Here is a 22,124-nt window from a genome sequence, read left to right on the forward strand (position 1 = left end):
TTTGCTTTTCAGGTATGCAATTTTTTATACTTTACCGTTTACTGTGTTTTATTGTTAATCATTTTTTTGTCTTCAGGTACGCCATTCACGACTTTGAGTGGTTATACCAGAATGATGCCTGCAGGTTTAGGTATCATCTTGGTATCATTCTTTTCAGCCAGCGGTCGGCTTTCATGTAAAAGCAATCCTAGCGGCTAATTAGCCTCTAGACTGCTTTTACAAGCAGTGGGAGGGAATGTCCCCCCCCCCCACACTGTCTTCCGTGTTTTTCTCTGGCTCTCCTGTCTCAACAGGGAACCTGAGAATGCAGCCGGTGATTCAGCCAGCTGACCATAGAGCTGATCAGAGACCAGAGTGGCTCCAAACATCTCTATGGCCTAAGAAACCGGAAGCTACGAGCATTTTATGACTTAGAATTCGCCGTATGTAAACAGCGCCATTGGGAAATTGGGGAAGCATTTTATCACACCGATCTTGGTGTGGTCAGATGCTTTGAGGGCAGAGGAGAAATCTAGGGTCTAATAGACTCCAATTTTTTCAAAAAAAAGAGTACCTGTCACTACCTATTGCTATCATATGGGATATTTACATTCCCTGAGATAACAAAAAATATGATTTAAAAAAAAAAAAAAAAAAAAAAAAAGAGAGGAACAGTTTAAAAATAAGATAAAAAAAGCAAAAAAATAAAGGAAAAAAAAAAAAGCACCCCTGCCCCCCCTGCTCTCGCGCTAAGGCGAACGCAAGCGTCGGTCTGGCGTCAAATGTAAACAGCAATTGCACCATGCATGTAAGGTATCACCGCGAAGGTCAGATCGAGGGCAGTAATTTTAGCAGTAGACCTCCTCTGTAAATCTAAAGTGGTAACCTGTAAAGGCTTTTAAAAATGTATTAATTTTGTTGCCACTGCACGTTTGTGCGCAATTTTAAAGCATGTCATGTTTGGTATCCATGTACTCTGCCTAAGATCATCTTTTTTATTTCATCAAACATTTGGGCAATATAGTGTGTTTTAGTGCAATAAAATTTAAAAAAGTGTGGTTTTTCCCCAAAAAATGCGTTTGAAAAATCGCTGCACAAATACTGTGTGAAAAAAAAATGAAACACCAACCATTTTAATCTGTAGGGCATTTGCTTTAAAAAAATATATATATAATGTTTGGGGGTTCAAAGTAATTTTCTTGCAAAAAAAAAAAAAATTTTTCATGTAATCAAAAAGTGTCAGAAAGGGCTTTGTCTTCAAGTGGTTAGAAGAGTGGGTGATGTGTGACATAAGCTTCTAAATGTTGTGCATAAAATGCCAGGACAGTTCAAACCCCCCCCAAATGACCCCATTTTGGAAAGTAGACACCCCAAGCTATTTGTTGAGAGGCATGTCGAGTCCATGGAATATTTTATATTGTGACACAAGTTGCGGGAAAGAGACAAATTTTTTTTTTTTGCACAAAGTTGTCACTAAATGATATATTGCTCAAACATGCCATGGGAATATGTGAAATTACACCACAAATACCACATGTGTGGGACTTTTTGGGAGCCTAGCCGCGCACGGGACCCTGAAAACCAATCACCGCCTTCTAAGGGCGTAAATTTTTGATTTCACTCTTCACTGCCTATCACAGTTTCGGAGGCCATGGAATGCCCAGGTGGCAAACCCCCCCCCCCCCCCCCAAATGACCCCATTTTGGAAAGTAGACACCCCAAGCTATTTGCTGAGAGGTACAGTGAGTATTTTGCAGACCTTACTTTTTGTCACAAAGTTTTGAAAATTGAAAAAAGAAAAAAAAAATGTTTTCTTGTCTTTCTTCATTTTCAAAAACAAATGAGAGCTGCAAAATACTCACCATGCCTCTCAGCAAATAGCTTGGGGTGTCTACTTTCCAAAATGGGGTCATTTGGGGGGGGGGGTTTGTGCCATCTGGGCATTCCATGGCCTCTGAAACTGTGATAGGCAGTGAAGTGAAATCAAAAATTTACACCCTTAGAAATCCTGAAGGCGGTGATTGGTTTTCGGGGCCCCGTATGCGGCTAGGCTCCCAAAAAGTCCCACACATGTGGTATCCCCATACTCAGGAGAAGCAGTTAAATGTATTTTGGGGTGCAATTCCACATATGCCCATGGCCTGTGTGAGCAATATATCATTTAGTGACAACTTTGTGGGGAAAAAGAAAAAAAGGGTCACTTTCCTGCAACTTGTGTCAAAATATAAAATATTCCATGGACTCAACATGCCTCAAAGGAAATAGCTTGGGGTGTCTACTTTGCAAAATGGGGTCATTTGGGGGGGGGGGGGTGTTTATGCCATCTGGGCATTTTATGGCCTTCAAAACTGTGATAGGTAGTGAGGAGTAAAATCAAAAATTTACGCCCTTAGAAATCCTGAAGGCGGTGATTGGTTTTCGGGGCCCCGTACGTGGCTAGGCTCCAAAAAAGTCCCACACATGTGGTATCCCCGTACTCAGGAGAAGCAGCTGAATGTATTTTGGGGTGCAATTCCACATATGCCCATGGCCTGTGTGAGCAATCATTTAGTGACAACTTTTTGTAATTTTTTTTTTTTTTTTGTCATTATTCAATCACTTGGGACAAAAAAAAAAAATGAATATTCAATGGGCTCAACATGCCTCTCAGCAATTTCCTTGGGGTGTCTACTTTCCAAAATGGGGTCATTTGTGGGGATTTTGTACTGCCCTGCCATTTTAGCACCTCAAGAAATGACAGAGGCAGTCATAAATTAAAGGCTGTGTAAATTCCAGAAAATGTACCTTAGTTTGTAGGCGCTATAACTTTTGCGCAAACCAATAAATATACACTTATTGACATTTTTTTTTACCAAAGACATGTGGCCGAATACATTTTGGCCTAAATGTATGACTAAAATTGAGTTTATTGGATTTTTTTTATAACAAAAAGTAGAAAATATCCTTTTTTTTCAAAATTTTCGGTCTTTTTCCGTGTATAGCGCAAAAAATAAAAACAGCAGAGGTGATCAAATACCATCAAAAGAAAGCTCTATTTGTGGGAAGAAAAGGATGCAAATTTCATTTGGGTACAGCATTGCATGACCGCGCAATTAGCAGTTAAAGCGGCGCAGTGCCAAATTGTAAAAAGTGCTCTGGTCAGGAAGGGGGTAAATCCTTCTGGGGCTGAAGTGGTTAAAAAAAAAAAAAACGCTGGACGCAGGTAAAAAAGAGTCTAAATGCACATTAAGGTTTGGCACGTTTAATGGTTGAGCGCCAATTTATTTTAAATCATTCTGGCCAATTAAATGAATTAGCACCTAGACGTGTTAAATGCATTTACAAGTGTCAAGTGCTTTTTCTGCTAAAATGCCACTACCAGGAGGAAAGGTGTCTAGGAGAGATAGAAAAGTAAGGCCCCTTTCACACTGGGGCGGTTTGCAGGCGTTATTGCGCTAAAAATAGCGCCTGCAAACCGCCCCTAAACAGCCTCCGCTGTTTGTTCAATGTGAAAGCCCGAGGGCTTTCACACTGAAGCGGTGCGCTGGCAGGAGAAGAAAAAATCTCCTGCGAGCCGCATCTTTGGAGCGGTGAAGGAGTGGTGTATTCACCGCTCCTAAACCGCTCCTGCCCATTGAAATCAATGGGACAGCGCAGCTATACCGCAGCTATAGCCGCGCTATACGAGGGGTTTTAACCCTTTTTCGTCTGCCAGCGGGGGGTTAAAACCGCACTGCTAGTGGCCGAATACCGCGGTAAAACAGCGCTAAAAATAGCGCTGTTTTACCGCCGATGCCCCCTACCGCCCCAGTGTGAAAGGGGCCTAACTGATGTGCACAAGGCCTAAACCATAAATCAGTCTAGCAAAAGTGCAAGTACACTGTAAAATTATATATATTGTATAGCGTGTGTTTTGTAAACATTTACACATTACATAACAAAGCTAGGTTTTTAAGATAGTTGATATGCCCATATAAAAAAAAACTAAACAAAAACAACAAAAAAAAAAAAAAAACAAAAAACACACACCCCATGAAAACCCCCTCCCCACTCCAAAAAAAAAACAAACAAAAAAAAAGTCATGACAAGCTACAATACTATAGTCATAGTGAAGAATTTTGAATACTACAGTATACATTGAATTCAAATTCAAAAATGAATGCAAAAACAAAAAACATTTTTATAAATTTGTCACCAACTATACATGTCTGTATTCAAAATAAATGACAATCATTCACTAGATGGCATGTTAGTTACACATAGCTGCAATGCTACGTGTAACTAATGCTGGCCATACTATGATGGAATTTTGTCTGCTTCCTGCCACCAATTCCCTGCAGCATAGAGAGTTCAATAAAGCATCATTCTGCCAAAAAAGAAACCATCCAATATGCCCCCGACAACACACACCAGTGCGTATGTGTTATAGCACAAGGTAAACAGCAAGGCACGTCACACAACAGCAGCCAATCACTATTACCCAATCATTCACTGATTTGACTACAGTAAACTGAGACCTGATTGGTTGCTGAGGCTTCCCACATAACACTACCACTAACCACTATTCTGTGCCTGGCTGTAAATAGGCCTTTTGTTTACATACAGGAGAAAGGAGTTGTGAGTTAGTCTGATCTTTGTAGAACCTCTATGGCCTGATCACAACTAACAATGTCTGCCCGATCACAGACAGAACACATCAAGTGTCACATGTGATGAGAAGATTTCATCGTGCTACACCTGTCAATCAGTGTCATCACAACAGGTCTTGCTGAATTTACCTAAGCGACTTGTTTATACAGGAAAACGTTTTTTTGTTTTGTTTTTTGGATAAAATAAGGACAGCTTGGTAAAAACTATTTTGGCTCACTCCAAAATGTGCATCTACAGATTTAATAGACATGAATCTGTGAATGTATACACCTATATGTGTATAATGAAGATGTACATGTTAAAGCAGAGTTCCGCCCGCCCCTTTAAAAAAAAAATGTAAAAAGTCAGCAGCTACACATACTGTAGCTGCTGGCTTTTAACATTAGGACACTTACCTGTTCTGGAGTTCAGCGATGTCAGCACCGCAGCTGATGTTTCCATCGGCTGGTCAGGCGCTGCCGCCGCCATTGAAGGTAAAGGAATCCGGCAGAATAGCCATTTGGCTTCACGGCCGGGCCCCTACTGCGCATTCGCAAAGTGCGCTGTGCTCTCTCACTGGCCCGGCAGAAGGGGAAGGAGGAGGAGGGGGACCGAGCTGCTGATGTAATTCACCGCGGCCCGGTCTCCCGGAAGTGGGGACAGGGTACCTGTAAAAAACAGGATAAGCGGAAGTTCCACTTTTTTGTGGAACTCCGCTTTAAGAATAAAAAAGAACCCCCAGCCATCACACCATGCTCTGTGAGGACAGTATCATTAAAACCCTTTCATGACTAAGCCTATTTTTGAAATTTGGTGTTTACAAGTTAAAATCCATATTTTTTGCTAGAAAATTACTTAGAACCCCCAAACACTATATATATATATTTTTTAGCAGAGAATCTAGAGAATAAAATGGAGATTGTTGCAATATTTTATATCTTTTATAATTTTTTTTGTATAATGTGAAAGATGATGTTACTCAGAGTAAATAGATACCAAACATGTCACGCTTTATAATTGCACGCACTCATGAAATGGCGACAAACTATGGTAGCTATGAATTTCCATAGGCGACGCTTTAAATTTTTTTTTACGGTTACCAGGTTAGAGTTACGGAAGAGGTCTAGGGCTAGAATTATTGCTCTCGCTCTGACGATCGCGGCGATACCTCACATGTGTGATTTGAACACCGTTTACATATGCGGGCGCGACTTCCGTATGCGTTTTCTTCACTGCACGAGCAGTGTTTTTTTAATTTATTTTATTTTTATACTTATAAATTGTGTTTAAAAAAAAAAAAATGTTTTTTTTTTTTTTTTACTTTTATTGCTGTCACAAGGAATGTAAACATCCCTTGTGACAGTAATAGGTAGTAACATGTACTCTTTATGGAGGGATCGGGGGTCTAAAAGACCCCCGATCCCTCTGCACTTCAAAGTATTCAGATCGCCGAAAACGGCGATTCTGAATACTGTGTATTTTTTAAAATTCGGCGCCATTGGCAGCCGAGTAAACGGGAAGTGACGTCATGACATCGCTTCTGCGTTTACATTGAGAAGGCTGGAACGAAGCCGCCCACAGCTTCGTTCCAGCCCGCCCACAGCCGCCGGAGGCAGCCGATTGGACACCGGGCCTCCCGATCGCACGGGAGGCCCGGTAAGAACGGCGGGAGGGGGGGGCTTCCTCTCCCGCTCCTCCTGTATAACAGCCGAGCGGTTTTTAGCCGCATCGGTTGTTATATACGGATAGCCGCTCGCCCGCTCGAAACAACGGTACCGGGATGATGCCTGCAGCTGCGGGCATCATCCCGGTATAACCCCCGAAAGCTGAGTATGCACATCTGCGTACGGTCGGCGGGAAGGGGTTAATGTGATGTTATCATAGCACAGAATTAGAGCTTGAAAGCCTATTTCCACTTTTCCAGTCAATTTTAAGGACCCCCCCCACACACAATATGTCTGTCATGTGTTTAGCACATCAACCCTAAAAACAATATTTATCTTTCTTTTGGGAGAAGGATTATACATGTGGCAGTATACAGTGCCTTGAAAAAGTATTCACACCCCTTGAAATTTTCCATATTTTGTCATGTTACAACCAAAATTGTGACTGTATTTTTTGGGGATATTATGTGATAAACCAACACAAAGTGACACATAATTGTGAAGTGGAAGGAAAACGATAAACGGTTTTAATTTTTATTTTACAAATAGACATGTGAAAAGTGTGTGTGTGTGTGTGTGCCTAATTTGTTTTGTTCCCCCCCCCCCCCCCCGAGTCAATACTTTGTAGAATCACCTTTCGCTGCAATTACAGCTGCAAGTCTATTTTGGGGATGTCGAAACCAGCTCTGCACATCTAGAGAGTTACATTTTGGCTATCCTCCTTTGCAAAATAGCTCAAGCTCTGTCAGATTAAATGGAGAGTGTCTGGACAGCAATTTAAGTCTTGCCACAGATTCTCAATTGGATTTAGATCTGGACTTTGACTGGGCCTAAGGCTGGATTCACACCTATGCATTTTTAGCGCTTTTTTCATTTTGCAGATTTTCACTACAGAACGTGTTCCATAGGAAACCATTTTAAATAGACTGTAGTACAAATCTGCAAAAAGCACAGGTGTAAATCCAGCCTCACACATGAATATGCTTTAATCTAAACCATTCCATTGTAGCTCTGGCTGGATGTTTAGGGTCATTGTCCTGCTGGAAGGTGAACCTCCGCGGCGCCCCAGTCGCAAGTCTTTTGCAGACTCTAATGCCACGTACACACGGTCGGATTTTCCGACGAAAAATGTGTGATAGAACCTTGTTGTCGGAAATTCTGACCGTGTGTGGGCTCCATCACACATTTTCCATCGGAATTTCCGACACACAAAGTTTGAGAGCTTGCTATAAAATTTTCCGACAACAAAATCCGTTGTCGAAAATTCCGATTGTGTGTACACAAATCCGACACACAAAGTGCCACGCATGCTCAGAATAAATTAAGAGAGACGAAAGCTATTGGGTACTGCCCCGTTTATAGTCCCAACGTACGTGTTCTACGTCACCGCGTTTAGAACGATCGGATTTTCCGACAACTTTGTGTGACCGTGTGTATGCAAGACAAGTTTGAGCCAACATCCATCAGAAAAAAATCCATGGATTTTGTTGTCAGAATGTCTGAGCAATGTCCGACCGTGTGTACACGGCATAACAGGTTTTCTTCTAAGATTGCCCTGTATTTGGCTCCATCCATCTTCCCATCAACTCTGAAAATCTTCCCTGTCCCTGCTGAAGAAAAGCATTCCCATAACATGATGCTGCCACCGCCATGTTTCACTGTGGGGATGGTGTGTTCAGGGTGATGTGCAGTGTTAGTTTTCCTCCACACAAAGAGTTGCTTTTAGGCCAAAAAGTTCAATTTTGGTCTCAACTGACCAGAGCACCTTCTTCCACATGTTTGCTGTGTCCCCCACATGGCTTCTCGCAAACTGCAAATGGGACTTCTTATGGCTTTCTTCTTGTCACTCTTCTATAAAGGCCAGATTTGTGGAGTGCACGACTAATAGTTGTCCTGTGGACAGATTCTCCCACCTGTGGATCTCTGCAGCACCTCCAGTGTTACCATGGGCCTCTTGGCTGCTTCTCTGATTAATGCTCTCCTTGCCCGGCCTGTCAGTTTAGGTGGATGGCCATGTCTTGGTAGGTTTGCAGTTGTGCCATACTCTTCCCATTTTTGGATGATGGATTGAACAGTGCTCCGTGAGATGTTCTAAACTTGGGATATTGAATTATAACCTAACCCTGCTTTAAACTTCTCCACAACTTTATCCCTGACCTGTCTGGTGTGTTCCTTGGCCTTCATCATGCCGTTTGTTCACTAAGGTTCTCTAACAAACCTCTGAGGGCTTCACAGAACAGCTGTATTCATACTGATTAAAATTACACACAGGTGGACTCTACTTACTAATTAGGTGACTTCTGAAGGCAATTGGTTCCACTATATTTTAGTTAGGGGTATCAGAGTAAAAGGTGGCCAGATACAAATGCATGCCACACTTTTCACATATCTGTAAAAAAAAAAAAAAAAGGAAGAATACTGGAAAAAACATCAAGTTCCTTCCACTTCACAATTATGTGCCACTTTGAGTTGGTCTATCATATAAAATCCATTTAAGTTTTTGGTTGCAACATGACAAAGTGTGGAAAATTTCAAGGGGTATGAATACTTTGTCAAGGCACTGTAGGCAGCTTTTACTGCCTTGAATAGCTTACAATGTGCAGATAAGGACAGACTGGGACAGTGTTTTTTTGGTTTTTTTTTAAAGTGCATAAATACACTATGTACCACCCAAGCCTTTTGATTTTTAGCCTGGGTTCACACTGATGCAGTGCAGGACACTCCATGTAATTTGCACAGGAATCACAGCACATTCCTGTGTGAATTACATGCAGTGTCTTTGGGTTTGATTTGAGCCATGGTTTTGTATGGCTCAAATTGCACCACATTCACACCAAACTCATGCAGGACCCTTTTTTGTCTGCACCAGAATCGGATCGTATGGGTGTTCACACCCATGCGATCCGATTCCACAAACCAAATGCAGGGTGTTGGTAACTTAACATACACTGCGCAATCAGTTCGCATGAATGAATTGCAATTTTGATGCGGTGTGGAATCCGCAGAGAATTCACACCGCATCTAGTGTGAACCGAGGCTAGAAGCTGAACTACTATTTATGGTCATTTGCAATGTAGGAATAGGTTACCAGTAATGATGTGTGCTCAATGTGTGGCTGCTGCTGTGATTGATAAAACAGTTACCATCATTACTCCCATATGCTATAGTGAGTGCTGATGAAACTTACACTTCCAGTTGGAATACAGTTCTCATAGCGGGTCATTTACTCCTCACCTACTCCATTCATAAAGCATCTTGTACTCTTTTTCACTGAATACAAGGCGCTCCAATATCGGAGGAGGGGAGATCACAACGTTCATGTGCACCTTCTTCAAATCACAGAATGCCTTCTACAGTACATCTGGAAAGTATTCACAGCGCTTTACTTTTTCCACATTTTGTTAGGTTACAGCCTTATTCCACAATGGATTAAATTCATTATTTTCCTCAATTCTACAAAACAATACCTCATAAATGGACAATATGAAAGAAGTTTGCAAAGTTATAAAAAAACAAAACAAAAAAAAACAAAACGATAGAAAATTCAGTTGATTGGATACGATTTGGAAAGGCACACAACTGTCTATATAAAAAGGTCCCAAAATTAACAGTGCATGTCAGAGCACAAACCAAGCCATGAAGCCCAAGGAATTGTCTGTAGACCTCGGAGACAGGATTGTATTGAGGCACAAATATGGGGAAGGGTACAGAAAAATGTATGCAGCATTGAAAGTCCCAGTGAGCACAATGGCCTCCATCATCCATAAATGGAAGAAGTTTGGAACCCCAGGACTCTTCCTAGAGTGGGCTGCCCCACCAAACTGAGCAATCGGGGAGAAGGGCCTTAGTCAGGGAGGTTAAGAACCCAATGGTCACTGTGACAGAGCTCCAGCGTTTCTATGTGGAGAAAGGCCAGAAGAACAACCATCTCTGCAGCACTTCATCAATCAGGCCTGTATGGTAGAATGGCCAGACAGAAGCCACTCCTCAGAAAAAGGCACATGACAGCCCTCCTGGAGTTTGCCAGAAGGCATCTGAAGGACTCTCAGACCATGAGAAACAAAATTCTCTGGTCTGATGAAACAAAGATTGAACTCTTTGGCCTGAATGGCAAGCGTCATATCTGAAGGAAACCAGGCACCACTCATCACCTGGCCAATATCATCCCTACAGTGAAGTATGGTGGTGGAAGCATCATGCTGTGGGGATGTTTTTCAGCGGCAGGAACTGGGAGACTAGTCGGGATCGAGGGAAAGATGAATACAGCAATGTACAGACACATCCCTGATTAAAAACCTGCTCCAGATCGCTCTGGACCTCAGACTGGGGCAAAGGTTCATCTTCCAACAGGACAACGACCCCAAGCACACAGCCAAGATAACAAAGGAGTGGCTACGGGACAACTCTGTGAATGTCTTTGAGTGACCCAGCCACAGTTGAACCCGATTGAACATCTCTGGAAGGATCTGAAAATGGCTGTGAACTGACTCTCCCCATCCAACCTGATGGAGCCTGAGAGGTCCTGCAAAGAAGAATGCGAGAAACTGCCCAAAAATAGGTGTGCCAGGCTTGTAGCATCATACTCAAAAATACTTGAGGCTGAAATTGGTGCCAAAGGTGTTTCAACAAAGTATTGAGCAAAAGCTGTGAATACTTATGTACAGGTGTTTTTTTGTTTTTTTTTTTTGTTTGGTTTTTTAATACATTTTCAAAGCTTTCAAACAAACAAACTTTCACATTGTCATTATGGAGGTATTGTTTGTAGAACTGAGGAAAATAATGAATTTAATCAATTTTGGAATAAGGCTGTAGCATAACAAAAAAAAAAAAAAAAAGTGAAGCGTTATGAATACTTTCTGGATACACTGTAAACCCTTACATACCCAGTGAAGTGACTGGCAGCAGGTGATACACTGAGATGAAACAAATCCTCCTACATAGATGGAAGGGACACACTTTCATACAGCACACAGGAACAGAGCTGAGGCTGTCAATCACAAACTGTGCCCTCCCGTCACCATTTTTCTCTTGGTGTCAGGAAAACTTGGCAAAAGTGATTCATGCTAATAGCAAAGGAACGAGGCAGAAGACAGAAATGACAGCGCTCTGGATTGAGACAAGTACACACCATAGAGGGAGAAGCTTTGTTCATATTTAAATGTCTGAGGTTTACAACCACTTTAAAAGGTCCCCTTTAATATTCTACACAATCTCAAGGCACCTCATTCTAAACTATAAAAAACAAAAATAGCAGCATCTACACCTATATGACACCCAACATTAGAGGTGATTTATACCAAAAGGCAAATCTATCTGCACACTGGTACTGACAAGCATTCCAGCATTTCTCTTCTCCCTCACTCAGCTAACAAGCTAATGTGACCCCAATGCTGACAGAGAGAGGCAGGGGAGGGACATCCTCTTGTTAGGACACCGGCAGCTGGCCTGAAAGGTGCCTAAGATTGTAATGTGCACAATGAAAACCTGTAGTTTTATGTAACTAAAAGGCAGGCTTGATCCACCTACTGGCTTGTATACAATTTTTTTTTTGCCATTTTTCCAGGGCATCACTTGAGAACCCAGATGGCACCCTAGTTAAAAAAGGCTGGTCCACATCACGCAGGCACTGAAGAGGACACCTGAAGGATGAAAACGGAAGATAAACCTTGGCACCATGTAACCTTGGCTTTAAGCAGTATTAAAGTGGCTGTAATTACATATACCCATTGAGGTGACTGGCCTCAGGCGATACACAGAGATTAAACAAATCCTCCTACATAAGTTGTACCTGTTTGTCTACAGTGTTCTCTACAGTTGTTTGTGCATAATTTAAAAAGCTTGTCTGAGCTGTCAGGAAAAGGGGGCAGAGAGGTGAAGTTACACTCTGCAGAGCTCAGTGAGGAGAGCTCTGAGAGTTAATTGGAGGAAAGAGACACACCCCCTTTACACAGCTCACAGGAACAGAACTGAGGCTGTCAATCTGCTGGAGGTCCCTCCCCAGTCACCATTTTTCTCTTGGTGTCAGGAAAACTTGTCAGAAGTGATACATGCTGGTTGCAGAGGAACAAAGCAGCAGACAGAAATGACACTTAGTGCTCTGGACTGACAAGTACACAGTATAGAGGGATATGCTTTGTTAATATTTCATGTCTGAGGTTTACAAACACATTAACCACTTGCCGCCTGCCATATAGCAAAATGACATCGGCAAAGTGGTTGTGTTATCCTGACCAGAAGTCATATGACGTGGTCAGGATAACAAGCCGCTGCGTGCCCACGGGGGCGCGTATCGCGGCGATCTTTGTTGCGGCGTGTCAGTCTGACACACCGCAACTCCGATCTAGGTAAATAGTCTCTGACAGACTTTACCACGTAATCAGCCTTGTCCAATCACAGCTGATCACAATGTAAACAGGAAGAGGCATTTCTCGGCTTTTACTCACTCTAGTCTGACAGGCACGAGTAGAGGAGAGCCGATGGGCTGCTCCTCTGGCAGGGGGGTCTGCGCTGATTATCAGTGCAGCCCCCCCTCGGATGCCCACCACTGATGAACACCAGGCATGGCATCCCTGGTGGCCATGGGTGGCAATGTGTGCCCACACATGATGCCAATGAGTGCCTATCAGCAATACCTGCCAGTGCCTCCTAATCAGTGATGCCAATCAGTGCCATCTATCAGTGCCACTTATCAGTATCCAGTGCCATCTACAAGTGCCCATCCATGCCCACCTATCAGTGCAGCCTTTCAGTGCCACCTCATCCGTGCCCATCCGTGAAGGAGAAAAAGTACTTATTTGCAAAATGTTATATTAGAAACAAAGAAAAACTTTTCTCTTTTTTCAAAATTCAAAAGTCTCCCTTTATTTGTTTAGCAAAAAATAAAAACCGCAATTTTGTTTGGGTACAGTGTAGCATGACCGTTCAATTGTCATTTAAATAGCGACAGCACTGAAAGCTGAAAATTGGCTTGGGCAGGAAGGGAGGAAGTGCCTGGTATTGAAGTGGTTAAACCTAAAGCCAAAAATGTAACACAGTATATTGCAGCTTTCCATCATACATCATTAGATGTGGTGGTTGCATCCATTTATTTTTCTGTTTAGGCTTTTCCCCTCTGTTTTCTCCTGGTGATCTGGCCTGGAAGACACCTCCTGTATTAGGGTCATTTCACACGGGCTTGTCCGCTTGCTCAGCAGGGGGGATTGATCCGCTGATCCCCACTGAGCAGGTGGATGACAAGCCAGTCTCCGCTCACTCTTCAGAGGCAGACCTGTCAGAGCCCCATTCTCCTCTATGGGGAGATCAGATAAAAATGTCACCGCTGACATCCACCGCTCCATAGGAGTGAATGGAGGCTCTGATCAGGTCTGCCTGAAAAACTGACAGGCGGACCTGATCGGAAAGCCCATGTGAAAAGGGGGAGCAGTGTAGTAGTATGCTGGGGGGGAGGGGAGAGCAGTGTAGTAGTAGTATGCTGGGGGGGGGGAGGGAGAGCAGTGTAGTAGTAGTATGCTGGGGGGGGGGGCAGTGTAGTAGTATGCTGGGGGGGGGGGGCAGTGTAGTAGTATGCGGGGGGGGGGGGGGGGAGCAGTGTAGTAGTATGCGGGGGGGGGGGGGAGAGCAGTGGGCAGTGTAGTAGTATGCTGGGGGGGGGGGGGGCAGTGTAGTAGTATGCTGGGGGGGGGGGGGGGGAGAGCAGTGTAGTAGTATGCTGGGGGGGGGAGGGGGAGAGCAGTGTAGTAGTATGCTGGGGGGGGAGGGGGAGAGCAGTGTAGTAGTATGCTGGGGGGGAGGGGGAGAGCAGTGTAGTAGTATGCTGGGGGGGAGGGGGAGAGCAGTGTAGTAGTATGCTGGGGGGGGAGGGGGAGAGCAGTGTAGTAGTATGCTGGGGGGGGAGGGGGAGAGCAGTGTAGTAGTATGCTGGGGGGGGAGGGGGAGAGCAGTGTAGTAGTATGCTGGGGGGGGAGGGGGAGAGCAGTGTAGTAGTATGCTGGGGGGGGAGGGGGAGAGCAGTGTAGTAGTATGCTGGGGGGGGAGGGGGAGAGCAGTGTAGTAGTATGCTGGGGGGGGGGGAGAGCAGTGTAGTAGTATGCTGGGGGGGGGGAGAGCAGTGTAGTAGTATGCTGGGGGGGGGGGGAGAGCAGTGTAGTAGTATGCTGGGGGGGGGGGGGGAGAGCAGTGTAGTAGTATGCTGGGGGGGGGGGGGGAGAGCAGAGTAGTAGTATGCTGGGGGGGGGGAGGGAGGGAGAGCAGTGTAGTAGTATGCTGGGGGGGGGGGAGGGAGGGAGAGCAGTGTAGTAGTATGCTGGGGGGGGGGAGGGAGGGAGAGCAGTGTAGTAGTATGCTGGGGGGGGGGAGGGAGAGCAGTGTAGTAGTATGCTGGGGGGGGGAGGGAGAGCAGTGTAGTAGTATGCTGGGGGGGGGAGGGAGAGCAGTGTAGTAGTATGCTGGGGGGGGGAGGGAAGAGCAGTGTAGTATTGTGCTGGGGGGGGGAGGGAGGGAGAGGAGTGTAGTAGTATGCTGGGGGGGGGAGGGAGAGCAGTGTAGTAGTATGCTGGGGGGGAGGGAGGGAGAGCAGTGTAGTAGTATGCTGGGGGGGAGGGAGGGAGAGCAGTGTAGTAGTATGCTGGGGGGGAGGGAGGGAGAGCAGTGTAGTAGTATGCTGGGGGGGGGGGGGAGGGAGAGCAGTGTAGTAGTATGCTGGTGGGGGGGGGGGGGGGAGCAGTGTAGTAGTATGCTGGTGGGGGGGGGGGGAGCAGTGTAGTAGTATGCTGGGGGGGGGGAGGGAGAGCAGTTTAGTAGTATGCTGGGGGGGGGGGGGGGAGAGCAGTGTAGTAGTATGCTGGGGGGGGAGGGGGAGCAGTGTAGTAGCATGCTGGGGGGGGGGAGCAGTGTAGTAGCATGCTGGGGGGGAGCAGTGTAGTAGCATGCTGGGGGGGGGGGGGAGCAGTGTAGTAGCATGCTGGAGGGGGGGGGGAGCAGTGTAGTAGCATGCTGGAGGGGGGGGGGAGCAGTGTAGTAGCATGCTGGAGGGGGGGGGGGAGCAGTGTAGTAGCATGCTGGAGGGGGGGGGGGGGAGCAGTGTAGTAGCATGCTGGAGGGGGGGGGAGCAGTGTAGTAGCATGCTGGAGGGGGGGGGAGCAGTGTAGTAGCATGCTGGAGGGGGGGGGAGCAGTGTAGTAGCATGCTGGAGGGGGGGGGAGCAGTGTAGTAGCATGCTGGAGGGGGGGGAGCAGTGTAGTAGCATGCTGGAGGGGGGGGAGCAGTGTAGTAGCATGCTGGAGGAGGGGGAGAGCAGTGTAGCAGCATGCTGGAGGAGGGGGGGAGAGCAGTGTAGTAGTATGCTGGGGGGGGAGGGGGAGAGCAGTGTAGTAGTATGCTGGGGGGGGAGGGGGAGAGCAGTGTAGTAGTATGCTGGGGGGGGGGGGGAGAGCAGTGTAGTAGTATGCTGGGGGGGGGGGGGGAGAGCAGTGTAGTAGTATGCTGGGGGGGGGGGAGCAGTGTAGTAGTATGCTGGGGGGGGGAGGGAGGGAGAGCAGTGTAGTAGTATGCTGGGGGGGGGGGGAGGGAGGGAGAGCAGTGTAGTAGTATGCTGGGGGGGGGGAGGGAGAGCAGTGTAGTAGTATGCTGGGGGGGGAGGGAAGAGCAGTGTAGTATTGTGCTGGGGGGGGGAGGGAGGGAGAGCAGTGTAGTAGTATGCTGGGGGGGGGGGGGAGGGAGAGCAGTGTAGTAGTATGCTGGGGGGGAGGGAGGGAGAGCAGTGTAGTAGTATGCTGGGGGGGAGGGAGGGAGAGCAGTGTAGTAGTATGCTGGGGGGGGGAGGGAGAGCAGTGTAGTAGTATGCTGGTGGGGGGGGGGGGGGAGAGCAGTGTAGTAGTATGCTGGTGGGGGGGGGGGGGAGAGCAGTGTAGTAGTATGCTGGGGGGGGGGAGGGAGAGCAGTTTAGTAGTATGCTGGGGGGGGGGGGGAGGGAGAGCAGTGTAGTAGTATGCTGGGGGGGGGGGAGGGGGAGCAGTGTAGTAGCATGCTGGGGGGGGGAGCAGTGTAGTAGCATGCTGGGGGGGGGAGCAGTGTAGTAGCATGCTGGGGGGGAGCAGTGTAGTAGCATGCTGGGGGGGGGGGGGAGCAGTGTAGTAGCATGCTGGAGGGGGGGGGGGGGAGCAGTGTAGTAGCATGCTGGAGGGGGGGGGGGGAGCAGTGTAGTAGCATGCTGGAGGGGGGGGGAGCAGTGTAGTAGCATGCTGGAGGGGGGGGGAGCAGTGTAGTAGCATGCTGGAGGGGGGGGGGGAGCAGTGTAGTAGCATGCTGGAGGGGGGGGGGGAGCAGTGTAGTAGCATGCTGGAGGGGGGGGAGCAGTGTAGTAGCATGCTGGAGGGGGGGGGAGCAGTGTAGTAGCATGCAGTGGAAGGGGGGGTAGCAGTGTAGTAGCATGCAGTGGAAGGGGGGGTAGCAGTGTAGTAGCATGCAGTGGAAGGGGGGGGGGTAGCAGTGTAGTAGCATGCAGTGGAAGGGGGGGGGGTAGCAGTGTAGTAGCATGCAGTGGAAGGGGGGGGGTAGCAGTGTAGTAGCATGCAGTGGAAGGGGGGGTAGCAGTGTAGTAGCATGCAGTGGAAGGGGGGGTAGCAGTGTAGTAGCATGCAGTGGAAGGGGGGGTAGCAGTGTAGTAGCATGCAGTGGAAGGGGGGGGTAGCAGTGTAGTAGCATGCAGTGGAAGGGGGGGGTAGCAGTGTAGTAGCATGCAGTGGAAGGGGGGGGGGGTAGCAGTGTAGTAGCATGCAGTGGAAGGGGGGGGGGTAGCAGTGTAGTAGCATGCAGTGGAAGGGGGGGTAGCAGTGTAGTAGCATGCAGTGGAAGGGGGGGGGTAGCAGTGTAGTAGCATGCAGTGGAAGGGGGGGTAGCAGTGTAGTAGCATGCAGTGGAAGGGGGGGGTAGCAGTGTAGTAGCATGCAGTGGAAGGGGGGGGGTAGCAGTGTAGTAGCATGCAGTGGAAGGGGGGGTAGCAGTGTAGTAGCATGCAGTGGAAGGGGGGGTAGCAGTGTAGTAGCATGCAGTGGAAGGGGGGGGTAGCAGTGTAGTAGCATGCAGTGGAAGGGGGGGGTAGCAGTGTAGTAGCATGCAGTGGAAGGGGGGGGGTAGCAGTGTAGTAGCATGCAGTGGAAGGGGGGGTAGCAGTGTAGTAGCATGCAGTGGAAGGGGGGGGGGGTAGCAGTGTAGTAGCATGCAGTGGAAGGGGGGGGGTAGCAGTGTAGTAGCATGCAGTGGAAGGGGGGGGTAGCAGTGTAGTAGCATGCAGTGGAAGGGGGGGTAGCAGTGTAGTAGCATGCAGTGGAAGGGGGGGGGGTAGCAGTGTAGTAGCAGGCAGTGGAAGGGGGGGGTAGCAGTGTAGTAGCAGGCAGTGGAAGGGGGGGGGTAGCAGTGTAGTAGCATGCAGTGGAAGGGGGGGGTAGCAGTGTAGTAGCATGCAGTGGAAGGGGGGGTAGCAGTGTAGTAGCATGCAGTGGAAGGGGGGGGTAGCAGTGTAGTAGCATGCAGTGGAAGGGGGGGGTAGCAGTGTAGTAGCATGCAGTGGAAGGGGGGGTAGCAGTGTAGTAGCATGCAGTGGAAGGGGGGGGGTAGCAGTGTAGTAGCATGCAGTGGAAGGGGGGGGGGTAGCAGTGTAGTAGCATGCAGTGGAAGGGGTGGGTAGCAGTGTAGTAGCATGCAGTGGAAGGGGGGGGTAGCAGTGTAGTAGCATGCAGTGGAAGGGGGGGTAGCAGTGTAGTAGCATGCAGTGGAAGGGGGGGTAGCAGTGTAGTAGCATGCAGTGGAAGGGGGGGGGTAGCAGTGTAGTAGCATGCAGTGGAAGGGGGGGTAGCAGTGCAGTAGCATGCAGTGGAAGGGGGGGGGTAGCAGTGTAGTAGCATGCAGTGGAAGGGGGGGGGTAGCAGTGTAGTAGCATGCAGTGGAAGGGGGGGGTAGCAGTGTAGTAGCATGCAGTGGAAGGGGGGGTAGCAGTGTAGTAGCATGCAGTGGAAGGGGGGGTAGCAGTGTAGTAGCATGCAGTGGAAGGGGGGGTAGCAGTGTAGTAGCATGCAGTGGAAGGGGGGGGGTAGCAGTGTAGTAGCATGCAGTGGAAGGGGGGGTAGCAGTGTAGTAGCATGCAGTGGAAGGGGGGGTAGCAGTGTAGTAGCATGCAGTGGAAGGGGGGGTAGCAGTGTAGTAGCATGCAGTGGAGGGGGGGGGTAGCAGTGTAGTAGCATGCAGTGGAAGGGGGGGGGGGTAGCAGTGTAGTTGCATGCAGTGGAAGGGGGGGGGTAGCAGTGTAGTAGCATGCAGTGGAAGGGGGGGGTAGCAGTGTAGTAGCATGCAGTGGAAGGGGGGGTAGCAGTGTAGTAGCATGCAGTGGAAGGGGGGGGGGTAGCAGTGTAGTAGCATGCAGTGGAAGGGGGGGGGTAGCAGTGTAGTAGCATGCAGTGGAAGGGGGGGTAGCAGTGTAGTAGCATGCAGTGGAAGGGGGGGTAGCAGTGTAGTAGCATGCAGTGGAAGGGGGGGTAGCAGTGTAGTAGCATGCAGTGGAAGGGGGGGTAGCAGTGTAGTAGCATGCAGTGGAAGGGGGGGGGTAGCAGTGTAGTAGCATGCAGTGGAAGGGGGGGTAGCAGTGTAGTAGCATGCAGTGGAAGGGGGGGGGTAGCAGTGTAGTAGCATGCAGTGGAAGGGGGGGGTAGCAGTGTAGTAGCAGGCAGTGGAAGGGGGGGGGGTAGAAGTGTAGTAGCATGCAGTGGAAGGGGGGGTAGCAGTGTAGTAGCATGCAGTGGAAGGGGGGGTAGCAGTGTAGTAGCAGGCAGTGGAAGGGGGGGGGGGGTAGCAGTGTAGTAGCATGCAGTGGAAGGGGGGGTAGCAGTGTAGTAGCATGCAGTGGAAGGGGGGGGTAGCAGTGTAGTAGCATGCAGTGGAAGGGGGGGGGGTAGCAGTGTAGTAGCATGCAGTGGAAGGGGGGTAGCAGTGTAGTAGCATGCAGTGGAAGGGGGGGGGTAGCAGTGTAGTAGCATGCAGTGGAAGGGGGGGGTAGCAGTGTAGTAGCATGCAGTGGAAGGGGGGGGGGTAGCAGTGTAGTAGCATGCAGTGGAAGGGGGGGGTAGCAGTGTAGTAGCATGCAGTGGAAGGGGGGGGGTAGCAGTGTAGTAGCATGCAGTGGAAGGGGGGGGGTAGCAGTGTAGTAGCATGCAGTGGAAGGGGGGGGTAGCAGTGTAGTAGCATGCAGTGGAAGGGGGGGGTAGCAGTGTAGTAGCATGCAGTGGAAGGGGGGGGGTAGCAGTGTAGTAGCATGCAGTGGAAGGGGGGGTAGCAGTGTAGTAGCATGCAGTGGAAGGGGGGGGTAGCAGTGTAGTAGCATGCAGTGGAAGGGGGGGGGGGGTAGCAGTGTAGTAGCATGCAGTGGAAGGGGGGGTAGCAGTGTAGTAGCATGCAGTGGAAGGGGGGGTAGCAGTGTAGTAGCATGCAGTGGAAGGGGGGGTAGTAGTGTAGTAGCATGCAGTGGAAGGGGGGGGGTAGCAGTGTAGTAGCATGCAGTGGAAGGGGGGGGTAGCAGTGTAGTAGCATGCAGTGGAAGGGGGGGGGGGGGTAGCAGTGTAGTAGCATGCTGGGGGGGGGGCACCTTGTAGTACTAGTCCAGCCTGGTCACCAGTCCCCACCCCCAGACCAGCACTGTCAGCTCCTTGTAGATGTGGCCCCTGGCTGGGCTCTGCACACATGGCTCTCCCCTCCCCCACCTCCTCTCAGTCACACAAGGATTAGGGGCTCGCCATCCTCTGCCGGGAAGCCTTGTATTTCCTTCTCGGGGCTCCCATGGTGTATGTAGACACAGAGCGGTCACCCACCTTCCACCGTCTCCTCCCCGTTCTCCTCATCGCTGTCCATGGCTTCTTCTTCTTCTTCTTCCTCCTCCTCCGCCGCTGACAAGCAGCAACTTAGTGAGGCAGCGTGTGACTCGCAGCGCCCCCTCCCCTCCTGTATAGCGACACACTGGCGCCCCCTGTGGAGATACGCCGCACCTGCCCTGGACCTGTCACTCCAAGTGTCTTATCTGGTCCTGGTGACATCAGCCATCACCTCTGGAGAGTTTAGGGAGGACTGGAGCCTCCTGATTGGTAACATTTATTTAAAGGGATATGGGGGGGGGGGGGATATACTTGGGAATCCATAACGTGTGTCAGTGTTCCTCAAACTTTTATTTTTTCAGTCAAGGCACCCTTTAAAATGACAAAAGAAACAGCACAACCCCATAGTATAGTGTTAAAAAATAAAGGACAATTAATTGAAAAATAGAAATGCATTTACAGAAGTACACATAAGTAGGGCATGGCATAAAGGTGACTTGGGTGGCAGAAATGTCCGAGGGGCAGCCAGAGAACCTCCAACCTTGGTCACCGGCGGGGGATGAAGCGCACTAAAGAAGGAGGAAACCGCTGTCACTGCAATCAGTGTTCATCCCGGGACTGGAATCCCCGACGTCACTGTAGACACAGGACACGTTTCCAGGCCGGTTGGCTCCTTCATCAAGGGACTGGTGAAAGGGATCACTGTCCACTTTTCACACTGTTAGCAGGGACTGAGTTACTAGAGGCAGGACTTTTAGTATACTCCACCTTTACCACACTTATACTGCATGCTGGTTTACTAAAACTGTCGTTATGTGCACAAAACGTTTCTTAAAGGGCCCCAACAATAGCTAGCAGAAAAACAACATAAAGAACTACCCCTCCCGTAAAACCATCCAGCAAGTCCCCTTTGTTACCTTCTCCCATTTCCTTCATTTCTATGGACAGTGCCTACCCAGTCCATTTAGGACTAGCATAGCCACCATTAGCGCACACTGGCAGTATAGCCCCAGCAATTTGTTGGATCAAACTTTATTGCTATTTACTGTTGCACTACAGATGGCACTGCTACGGTTTATGCTGACCTGGGCGTTAGGTGTCATTTTATCCCTAGTCCCTACTCTTAGCCATTTTGTATTCTAAACTGTGTTACCACCATTGCCAGTCTATTTGTGTTTGGTGAGTAATATCAACTTTACTGAATAATAATACATCAAGATTACCTTTGCTAAATGGTTTGGTGCCTGCTTTTGATATAGCACTATATATTGCCCTAGGATTGGTGGAGATCTGAGTACATGCCAGTGGGCCACCACAGTGCGCTTGGGGCCTGGTTGGTCCCAGAGCCGTCACTCACGCATGTGCAATGCCATAGTGGGGAACACGCATGCACGGGCGTCTGTCGCCATATTTAGAACCTCAGGCTGACTGCATTTCCAGCACTCTGCCTGAAAACATCATTGAAGAGCCTTAGAATATAGAAGATCAGGTAAATTACTACTCCAGCCTTCCTTGGTGGCAGAGTTGCCAACCGTCAACTGGAAATTCCTGTAATAATAATATAAATGAGATTGGAGTAATGTATGAACATTTTAGTACCATGTACCTCATTGAAGTATGTATACTTATCTAGGCCTGGCTCTGTGATCATTATCCTTATGCCCCCCCATATCTACCCTTGTTCATATGCCTGTCATTTTTGGGACCTCCATGGGGGTGGCTGGGGCTCCCTAGCAGAGACACACCATTGATGTTTCTGACGGCATGCAGAGGGAGTAACAGCAGCAGGGACTGATCAGCTTGTGTCTGTTCTGTGTGCTGCTGCTGGATCAGATCGATGGCTGCCCGAGTGCTCGACTTCTCCTGCATCTGGTGGCAAGCTATGGGTGGCAAGTGGCACACTGCATCTGGTGGCAGGCTACAGGTGGCAAGTGGCACACTGCATCTGGTGGCAGGCTATGGGTGGCAAGTAGCACACTGCATCTGGTGGCAGGCTATGGGTGGCAAGTGGCACACTACA

General features: G+C 48.7%; 1 protein-coding gene across 2 annotated transcripts in view; it reads right to left on the bottom strand.

Moving 5' to 3' along the window:
• The window catches only part of SETD7 (SET domain containing 7, histone lysine methyltransferase), an 88,435-nt gene extending 68,176 nt beyond the window's left edge, over positions 1-20,259 (bottom strand). For both annotated transcript variants that reach the window (XM_073604001.1, XM_073603993.1), the window contains exon 1: positions 20,105-20,259. In XM_073604001.1, the coding sequence (XP_073460102.1) occupies positions 20,105-20,144 (40 nt within the window). In that variant the 5' untranslated portion in view covers positions 20,145-20,259. The remainder of the gene's footprint in view (positions 1-20,104) is intronic.
• Positions 20,260-22,124: the final 1,865 nt, after the last annotated feature.

The sequence above is a fragment of the Aquarana catesbeiana genome, linkage group LG01 (assembly GCF_042186555.1).
Source record: "Aquarana catesbeiana isolate 2022-GZ linkage group LG01, ASM4218655v1, whole genome shotgun sequence".
Taxonomy (NCBI): Eukaryota; Metazoa; Chordata; class Amphibia; order Anura; family Ranidae; genus Aquarana; species Aquarana catesbeiana.